At 32.2% G+C, this 10,931-nt stretch overlaps 1 protein-coding gene across 1 annotated transcript; it reads right to left on the minus strand.

The window, feature by feature from the left end:
• Positions 1-516: 516 nt before the first annotated feature.
• Positions 517-2,295, minus strand: LOC121123359 (uncharacterized). The gene is made up of 4 exons (XM_040718474.2): positions 2,073-2,295; positions 1,865-2,011; positions 1,637-1,806; positions 517-1,573 (listed from the first exon to the last, which is right to left on the minus strand). The coding sequence occupies exons 1-4, from the start codon at positions 2,206-2,208 to the stop codon at positions 587-589; spliced, it is 1,440 nt and encodes a 479-aa protein (XP_040574408.1). The 5' UTR covers positions 2,209-2,295; the 3' UTR covers positions 517-586.
• Positions 2,296-10,931: the final 8,636 nt, after the last annotated feature.

The following is a 10,931-nucleotide window of genomic DNA, read 5'->3' on the forward strand; positions in this document are numbered from 1 at the left end:
TGCCCAACAAATGAAAGAATGACAACAATACTCATTTCCAGTGAAGGAAAGGGTTAGAAGGCTCATTCAAAGCAGTATGATATCCCTGTGGTAACCACCCAGAGCATAATAAACGAGCAAAAGGTATTCAACACTCTGAAAACCCTCAGGAGACATGGCAGGAAGTGTCTCCTATACTTGGAAAAATACTATGCCAACAGGTCAACAACAACTCCTGTACCACAATTTAGATCTTAATAGACACGCTTGACCAGGCAGGGACAAAGGTGTCCCGGTCCGCCATCAAATTATTCTTGTACATAGAAGTCTTCATTGAAGGCGCCGCTGCTCTGGAGAAAATATACACGCTCGCTAGATGTTATTTGAAGCCAAATCCCAGCTAAATAGTCCACCATATTGGGGTCTAATTAGTCTGCATTAGTAAAAATAAAAAATCATTAAAATTAACAAGAGTATGAATAATTTTGAGGGCAAGTTTATATATAATAAAAAATGTCCAGTAATAATTAATCCTAATTATACTTTGTTATGTTTGTATGTATTTCAATTAAATCTAATGAATAAGTGCTTCAAAAGTAACAATATTTTATTTATATTTATTTTGATAGGGTTTGTAGTATCTCGTGGTTGTTGTTGTCGTGGTGGTTGTGGTTGTGGTTGTAGTGGTAGTGGTTGTCGTAGTATATGTTGTTGTAGTTGTAGTGGTGGTGGTCGTATAAGGAGTTGTTGTTGAGTAAGTAGTGTAGTATGTCGTTGTTGTCGTAGTAGTGGTTGTGGTTGATGTGTAGGTGACAGTGGAGTATTCAGTCGTAGTCGTTGTTGTGGTGGTGGTTGTGTATGTGGTGTAGTACGTCGTGGTAGTCGTGGTGGTTGTTGTTGTTGTTGTCGTAGTGGTTGTTGTATATGTTGTCGTGGTCGTGGTTGTTGTAGTTGTGGTCGTAGTGTACGTAGTAGTATAAGTAGTTGTTGTGGTGGTTGTTGTAGTGGAGGTGGTTGGGTAGTAGCGTGTAGTGGTGGTGGTGGTTGTTGTTGTAGTGTAGGTGTATTTGGGCTTGTAGGTCGTTTTGACCTTGGTCTTGTTATGCGTTATAAACATGGTCATTCCTAAATCAACATGAGTATCCTTGACGAATTTTGGAGCCTTCCGAGTCTTGGCATTGAGAACATCTATCTTACATTTATTGTAGTCAGTTTGGGTCTTTTTGATGTCCTTCAGGAGTCGATCAACCTGGATCTCCAGGCTTTTCACACGCTTTCTAGCAGCCTCTACAAGATCCTTGTATTTCTCAGCATTGATGAGCTGACTCTTGAGCTGTCTATTTTCCTGAACAATGTTAGATATCTTGGACTCATAGGTGGTCTGTTCTGCATTACATTGGGCTCTTTCAGAGGAGCAAGAAGAGAATTCCCGTTTCATTTTATTATGTTGACGCTCTAGTTCCATGTATTTAGTTTTGAGCTCATCCAACTCAACTTGGAATTTCCGAGCTTTTCCCTTCCATTCATCCAACTCCTTTTTAAGTCGATTGATTATGACCTCATTATCATGATTGACTCTGTGTAGACCAATGATCTGGATAGAAAAAGATAATCAATCAATAGTCTCTCCTAATGAAATACTTTCAACAACACTCACCTGCTGTTGAATATCCTCCAAATGTTTTTTCAATTCATTAAAGGCATTAAACATGGCTTGACCTCTTTCATGAATAAGATCAACCCATCTATGTAGATCCCCAATGATGTCTTTGAGATGTTCCAGTTCAGAGATGCATTTTTTATGCTCGGCCAAGAGCCATTTTGTTCCTAAGGTGAAATAAAAGTAAATTAAACCCATTATATCAATACAAATAGAGAAAATTACCAGGAGCCAATTGATCTAGACCGCATTGTTTTGTATCATTCTTTTTAGGCTCACATTCTGCACCGCCATTGATAAGTGGTCTAACTCTCCATTGTACAAACTCAAAAGGATCACAGTCGGACCACGGGGTTTCCTGGTATTTACAACCTATGAAAAGAATCAAAAAGGATATCTAAATATCTTTAGAGACATGCAAATATAAATTTACCTGATTTGTAGGAGTATTCAGGGACTTCACCTTTGCTATCGACTTGATATCCCTCATTTGTTTGTTGTTTGTTAGTAGCAAGTGTGATTTGAAAGCAACATAGGAAGCCAATCAAAGCAAAAATATTCCAATTCATTCCTGGTTTATCGACTATCTGACTTAAAGTATGCACTCAGTGTCGTCAGACTATTAAAAAAAAGACCCTTTTCTATACTAGAGGCACTTATCATCAATTACTCTCATATATCACGTCGTAATCATAAATTATTTCAAATCTCTTTGATTTGTATTTAATCAAGTCATTTATTTTATTCGCTTTTTATGAAATTCAAAATAACCTTATTTTATTTATGGATTTTCCTGCAGTATGTATGTATCTATGGCAAACTAGAAAACAAATTGAATTTCATAACTGATAGCATTAATGGCAGAATTCCATAAACAGAAATATCACTAATGTTATGGAGTTCTAATTTGACGTGGGCATTGTTGATGTCGGCCATTTTTTGGGCCTAAACAACAATGTTGTATAAGAATGATCCCCTATTTTTAATATTAAGAAAAATATTGAACTGTTGGATGTCAAAATTACACCAACAAATAAAAGGACTTATAGCTGACTGTCTATCAATAATATATCCCTCTAGAGCAGGGTTGTCAAACTCATTTTGTATTACAAATATGATATTACATCGTAGCACAATCTTATTTCACTACTATAGACAATAAATTAACAATTAAAATGAAAAGAATAAGATATTTTTTACTAATAATTACCTTACTTTTCTCGTCCCTAATCGATCAAAAATAATCAAAATTGTAGAAATTAAGGCATTTCATAGGGATTTACAGAACCTATTACTTTGATTATATTCAAAAATCCCTGTTTATCGATGACATCAAGTAGTATTCAATGAAGGGTTTAAGTAATGTTTGATCCATAAAACCTTTTAATGGAGTTTAATCAATATATATTGGAAATTTGTTTATTTATATAATAAAAATATCAACTTTGATCCCCCAAACGGCGTCTCCTTTAATTGTGATGTAACTTTTGACTTCAATGAAAACATTCTACAGAGCTTATCCATGCAACGTTACAATTTTGATGTCATTATAATTGGGTGATCAACTGGCATATTGCCCATAAATGTGCTCTTTTTACTTAATGTCTGGGTCCTTCCATGTCAAATCAACAAAAATAAATAAAAAACGTCACACAACCCCTCAAATTGGGATGATTTTTGACCCACAAGCATTAAATTCATGAGTAAATTAAGTGTGTCAAATTTCAGTCCATAATTCTGAGTCGGTTCTGAAATATAGATACTCGTCTACAAAAGCCAAACTCTTATAAATGTGAAACTTTGGGAACATGTTCTACATAAATAGGAGTGTCTCTGTGCCAAAAATTGTGTTGGCTTTTTTATCATAGCTCTCAGGTGTCAAAGTTAGGTTACTTTTCACCGGAAATTTGGTCAATTTTCCTTACATTTTTATATCTTAAACTTATTTTATGATTTATATAGACTGAATAATCAAAACTGGACCAGAGTAATTCATAATATTAATTAGAAGTTGACAAATTTTTGAAAATATATGAGAATTTTATAGTGTATCACTTATTTATTAAGTTGGACATAACGTTAAAATAGTTTGTTCATTCTTTTTTTAGAATTGGGACTGTTCTCCTTTCGCTCTTGCTACTGCTGTTATCACAATGGCGTCGACAGTCCTTTTTTAGGGCTCGACTTCAAATAGAAATTAAATAACAAATAAATTTATAAAATGTTTTAACTAAAAACAAGAATCAATAATTTTATATATTCATTTCAAAATGTTACTTTCTAAACCGATACATACGCGTGTCTCACGTGTCCTCTTTTTGGGCAATCTTGGACTAACCAAGCTTATACTTAGGGATAACAATCTTGTGTATTATGGGCATGTTTAAAAAAAAAGAAACCAAAAATCAACATGGTAACCCTGACATATTGGTGAATGTTTCGGATGAGATCAGTTTTGACAAGGGAGAAGGACATATGCGAGAATTATTCCAATGTCGATCCTGAATTCTACACTGAGTCCAACAAGGACTTACAATTATAACTCCGAAACAAATTATCAAGGTTACTCGCCATCTTTTATGAGCACAGACGAATGTTCATTCAGGTTTTGAATATAATTGAATCTATTTCGAAGAGAAGTTAACTATTCAAAAATTAAATAATAATGACAACTGCCAAGGAAAAGAAAATTCATTCTTCAGATTAGCAATTTAAAAAAAAAAACCGGCCAAGCTAAAAAAATATACACGATTTACTTACAATTAAGTATTAAATGTATTGGTTAACGAAAAAGATTAAGAACCTTTCAAATATGCATTTTATGTGATGTGCCGCTAGCTGAGTTAGCTCAATATTTTACCATAGCTAGGTTACAGGGGGCGTCCACAGGGTGTGGGCTGGAGGAACTGTAGCCCTTTCCGTCCTCTAAAAAGGAATTTTTTCCTTTTAATAGAATTTCCTTTCCAAAAAATTAAATATTTGCAATTTTTTTTTTAATCATTATTTTGTCAATAGGTATAGATTATTGCAATTTCTTTCCGAAAAATTTAATTTTTTGTGAATAGTAAAAAATCCCGATGACGATTCAAATTCTTTAATATTTTAAATAATAGTTGAAAAATACCATTTTGCTTTAAATTTCTAAGAATTACAATTGATAAAATAAATTACCTTTCTTTATTTAATGTAAATCATTTTTATAGCGATGTACCACGATCTGAATTTTGCTGCATGAGTATTTTCGAGTTTCTAAAAAAAATAAAAATTCGGGGAATTACGAGCTTGATCCAAACACTTTTTCTCGCTAAAAACTTATAAGACAAGAAAAATCATGTTTTTGCGGAATTATTCAAAATTGTAATTGAAAAATTGTTTTTTATTTTCCAAGATTAACTTAAAAATTAGTTTAACTTATTGAATCATGGTCATAAGAGTAATTCAACGGTGTATATAGTCTACACATCAATATTTTACTATAGTCTGGTTATACCTTATAACCAATATGTTTTTTGTGGTATTGATGCTTATTATTTATTAATATGAATGCATATGATAAAAGTTTTTAGTCAGCTCATATTTATTTTTTACATATTCATCCTTAAAGAGGGAAAATTGATTTAAAAAAAATAATATTTTATAATACATATAAAATATTTTACCAGTAATTCACTTCTAGTTGTAACTACTATTTAAAATGAAAGAAGATAATGATAGTTACTAAAATAAAACTTTAGTACTGAAATGATGCAATTGCTAGAGGAATAGGGATTATGTTTAAGCTTAAATATGCTTAATGAATTTATAGCTAGTACATTGAACATCAAATTTGACCATTGAGATTTATGTTTAATAGCGGCCCCTCCCTCATGTATTTAGAAATATTCATATATCATTAATTTATATTAATGCAGACAAGTTAGTCGTATTGGTCTGAAGAGGACTTTGGAGTGGTCCCTAAATCAACTGAGTAACTCCAAGCAATGTCGATTACCCCTACTAGTCTAAAAAATCAAAGAAAGAATACTTTTCAAATAATCTGGGATTAACAGTGCAATTTGCACTAAATTCAACCTGTTTATATATAGTGTGGCCTGTGGGAAAACATAAATTCTAAATTTCACAGAGAAAGGAAGTCAATTTTGGAAGATTTACATGTTATAATCGGCTGCTCGAAAAAGAAAAACAGAGAATCCGTGTTTTGAAGAGTTGTAAGGTTTTAACGGGTTCTGAGCTTTTCTCATTTTTTGTTAAGGCGAGCTCTCCAAGATCTCTTTACAAGAGTGTACTTTTCCTCCTTTTAATTTTTTCTTCGTTACATATAAGAATAACTTATATAACAAAGTAATATGTTCGTCGTATTATAATGAAAAAAATCATATTTTTTGCAAGATATGTGTAATAATCTTAATATATATTTCACATATCTTATTTGGCTTAATAATCCATCGATATTTTTATGAAAAATTCCAAAAACCGACAGTTGAGGACCGGTCCCAATGATAGACAGTCCTAAGGACCAATAGGATCGGTTCTAAGACTAGATTGGACTAAACTGAATAAATAAAGACCGACACAACACTCTTTAGACCACATTTGTTCACTTTTAGTTTGTGTTCAATTTGTTTCACCTCAGTTTTGAGCATTTATAATCATAAATTATTTTATAAAAATTATAAGACTCAAGGTACAAATTCACATGGTCGTTTTTTATATCTTGACGAATATGTATATTTAATTATTTGCTTTTAATAACTTTGAAAAATAATAAATAGTTGAATAACAGTAATATGTACATAAGAATCAGAATCGCTAATTAAACATTATTTTCCCGATGCCGATTCCAGAGAAAAACAACCGATTTTCCAATTCCGATTAATAGTCTCATCACTAAAAAAAACCTTTTTGTATTAAGTATTAATAATATTCCTATTAGATACATCAACATTTTTAACCAGATCGGATTAAGCAGATTTCTTCCTCGCGTGGACGTTAAACATTTAAAAGAAATAGTGAATCGTTTTGAAAACATTTCTCTGTAGACGAGACGGCCTAAGAGTACACATTTGACATTACACAACAATCAACATACTTCTACTTAGTGTTGTCTGTGGGAAAACATGAATTATACAATTGACCAATAGTGCCCCACCCCTGAATAATTATTTGAAATTTTAAATATGCAGGGGCGTCCGCAGGATTACATTTTTTTTTTTCTGGGGAGGCCTTGGTGCTCGGAATTGAATTACAAATATTAAATTTTTGGAGAAAAATTTCATCAATCCATAGCTATTCAGTTGGACTTTTTTTTAAAAGTTATTATGAAATATGAATATATTCAATTATCGCACGGTAGCTTGATACTTTGGGTGCACACCTATTTGCGCACACGAACGACTGTAAAGTCACCAACTGAACTGATTCACTAAAAGAACTGAATCATCAAAATAACTAAATTTTTAAAAGAACTGTTTCACTCAAAGATCATTAAGGACATCTTGTAATATCCTAAAATACACCCAGGCCCACGGGCTGCGCAAGTAAAGTACTGATCCCCAGGGTAGTTTAAACTCCACCGCCATCGCGTTTCTAAACATCAAGGACCTCTTTTATTATGCTATAATACACTCTAACCCACGGGTTGTGCAGGTGAAGTGCTGGGCCCCAAGGCATGTTGAATTCCCCCACCGCCGCTTCCTTGAGCATCAAAGACCTCTTGTAATTTCCAAAAATACACAATGACCCACGGGTTGTGTAGGTGATCTTAACTGATAATAATTTATTAAGTAAAATTAACGCTGACATTAATAATGGGTTAAATAGAGGAAAAGTTAAATATGTTATATATATATATGTATTCATACGATATGGACGTTTTAGGATATAAGGGATGTTTAACGGACATGTGAACTTTTGCATCAAGTTGTCTAGTGAACGGGAGTAGATTATGGGATATTAAAAGTGATCCTTGATCATCAGAGAAGCGGCTGTTCAATAATTAAACCTGGCGTGAGTTTTTTTATCATTAAATAGTTTGTTTGCCCGAATTTTATCATGCAACTATATTACCCAAACCTTTTAACACAATGATTTTACTGGGCACGCTTTTTGGGGGCAGCCTCGGCGTGCGTCCATTTCTATTCAATTGGGATCCCTGAGCCCTATACTTTGAAAAATGCATAACTATTGAAATGCAACATTATCGTATTAAGTTGGCTGTTTTGGAAGAAGTTTGGAAGTAAAAGAGCTAATAAACAAAGAGCCCAATTTCAAGATATTATTATGGTTATACTAGGATGTATATTTTATTACGAATTATTTTATTATACACATACTAAGAATATTAAGAGAAACTTGCTAATCCGCAGTCGCACGGACCGACAGATATCTAACATATTATAATATTATATAATTGCAATTAGCAAGTTAATCGGAGTATAAAATATATAAAACGGGTGCATCCTATCTACTATAATATAATCAAGATATATAGAGGAGACAAGGTAGTACATAGACGTTCCTTTCAACCTACACGTGCAGAAAAGGCAAAATGACGTCACAAAGTAGGTCTTTAGTATTAAAAAAGAATTTTGCTTACTAAATAAACCAAATATATTTTTAAATAGCTTTGAAAAAAGTTAATAATAAATGTGACTTATTATAGGTTCCTAATATATTTTTTTAATTTACCTAATAACATGGGAATATTTTTAAAATTTCTTCATTGAAAGATAAATATTCCTTGATATGAAAAGTGGAGACATGGTAGTTTGTTTGTAATAAATGGCAAATGTATTATAAATACATTTCAAATTATTTATTTGACGCTTGAACGTCTTTCGAGTAAAAATTAACTTTTTTGGAATTGATAGAAGCTGTTAAAATTTACCTTAAGGGGTTTTTTTTAAAAGTAAAATACTAAAAATAGGTCTTAGCCTATATTTATCTGAATTATACACGTAAACAATACAAATATTAAATATCAAATAAATTTCAAATCATTATTAACGGAACCTATTAAATTTATAAAAAACAAATTTTAAAATCGAACCTGTAATGAATTCTCCATCTTCAATAGGATCAAATCTGTTGGATTCGTCTAATGTAGCTCCTTGTTTACTGCTACATTGAAGTGGAGGGGATGGGACAGCAAATTTGGCTTGTCAACCAAGCATAAAGAGACGTATATGATTGAGTGCGTCTACAGGTGTTGGGTGATCATTGGAACAACCTAGTTGACGCTACTGGGTAAATAAATTTTCAAGATACTCTTGATTACAACGAGAAATCATAATAAATTCGACTCCATAACGGTCCTTGACATACGGAAACATTTGTAGAAGGGCATTTGTTGTCATTATAATTCCTTTTTGGAAAGACCAAATATGTTTATGAGGACCGATTTCCCGTAATTCCTCCATTTGTCTCACGACTTCTTCAAGTACATACTGTTGTTGATGATGAGGAACCCCACCATAACCACATTTAAGTTTTTCTCTATCGCTTTTTCGTCGGGTAAAAAATAATTCGCCCAAAGGTCAGACCCGGAAGCGGTTTTAGGCTGACAAAAAAAATCAATGTTCTAGATGAAATAAGTAATATCGGGGGGTACCTTAATAAGTGAAATCTTCCGTAGCATGCTCCCAGACTATTGCCTTTTAGGTACACGACCCTAGTTTTTTTTTTGTTTTTTTATTTTGTTTACTTAATAAAACTCGAGTATAAATTGATGAACTTTATAGGGGTCTCTGTCAGGCGATATTATTTAGAGATGGTGTTTTTGTTAGAGCACAAGGAGAAGGTGGGAGCGAAGCTTATGGTATTACTGAATAAAGACTTTTGTTAATATCTGCTGCCTATTTTATGATTTTGGAGGGAAAAAATGAATTACTGCTATAAAGAGGAGAACCTTCTACATTTCAAATAGCATTAGTGCAGGGAAAATATTATTAGTATATTATACATTTTTAAATCAATTCACACCAAAGATAGGCGATAATTCTTCGCTCACCCACGACTATTAAATAATGAACAAATATGAAGAAAAAACACACTCATGAACGGATTTTTTCCTTTTTTAAATGGAAATACTTAGTTTTTTCTTTACATATATCCCTTCAATAATTATTAGTTCGTCTATCGAACTTGCCTAAATATACTTTTATTTTTGGTTTATAAATCAAAAAGCAAAGTATATGTTGATCCGGTACAATCCGTTTCGCATAGGACCTCGCAATACTTAAAGTAGTCCCTGTCTATTTATTTATCTAGGAGATACTGAAATTGTTCCCTAATTTATAGTAAAGTATCCTCCATTATAAATATTTAGCTGGAATACATATTAGTTTCAATTTATTAAACAGAGTTACATTTTCGAGTTTTGATTTAAGTTTATTTCTATTATAAAAAATGATTAATTATTTACATTCCTCATATTTTTAAAACTCAAAAATTAGTATCATACATACATCTGATTGCAATCAAGAGTTATAATCTCTTGCCACAATATAAATTTGTTCTTATTAATAATTAACAATGGTAAGGCCGTCGTTACTTGGGCCAAGGAGGGAGCAGGAAATAACATTGACAATCGTCAATGATATTTCATTCAGGTTCCTTATCGGTCCAATGGTTCGTAGCGGTTACTGTTCAACCATACCAACTGCTATTATTGTCTTATTATTTCTTTACAATTTTTATTCGATATTCTATTATAATATTGCTTAGTAATATTTTATTAAAAGCATAGTTATAGCCTCCCCTAAAGCATTAAACCAAGTAGCGTATCGAGCACCGTTAGCTTGAGGAAATAGTATAGTCAATATTTGTAATAATATTTTCGCAAGATGTCCCTTTTCTATTATATAATCGGGCTTGCTAGAATTTTCAATCTGATGTATTGTTTCGACTGCTAGGTAAGAAAAACAGATTTTGACAAAACACACAACCACTCATTTACTATGACGTCAATATTAAAAGCGTGGTGGATGTCAAACATCATTTGTACACACGTTTTGGTATAACCTTGTATTCTATTAACCTTACGTAGTACATAGTATTAATAAGTTTGTATAAGTAATAATTATAATACGTATATAATTTTTTCTTGACTTAAATATTTTATATTTTCATATTATTACAAAGCAAATTTGAAACGAATTACTCAAAAACAATGGGTCTTTGTAGTGTCCGAGGATGAAAAAATAGAACTGAGTCAAATTTCCAAAAGCTTCATGGAAACCTTTGCTTTTTTAAATTTTCCATTCCCAAAAATTTTGTAAGAATGGCAAGAAGA

The sequence above is a fragment of the Lepeophtheirus salmonis genome, chromosome 8, assembly GCF_016086655.4.
Source record: "Lepeophtheirus salmonis chromosome 8, UVic_Lsal_1.4, whole genome shotgun sequence".
Taxonomy (NCBI): Eukaryota; Metazoa; Arthropoda; class Copepoda; order Siphonostomatoida; family Caligidae; genus Lepeophtheirus; species Lepeophtheirus salmonis.

Bases quoted from the DNA above. Each gene is read 5' to 3' on its own strand.
- LOC121123359 (XM_040718474.2), bottom strand. From the start codon at position 2,208: ATGAATTGGAATATTTTTGCTTTGATTGGCTTCCTATGTTGCTTTCAA. The intron at 2,012-2,072 runs GTAAATTTATAT...TTCTTTTCATAG, and splicing joins TGAATACTCCTACAAATCAG to GTTGTAAATACCAGGAAACC. The intron at 1,807-1,864 runs GTAATTTTCTCT...ATTTCACCTTAG, and splicing joins TCTAGATCAATTGGCTCCTG to GAACAAAATGGCTCTTGGCC.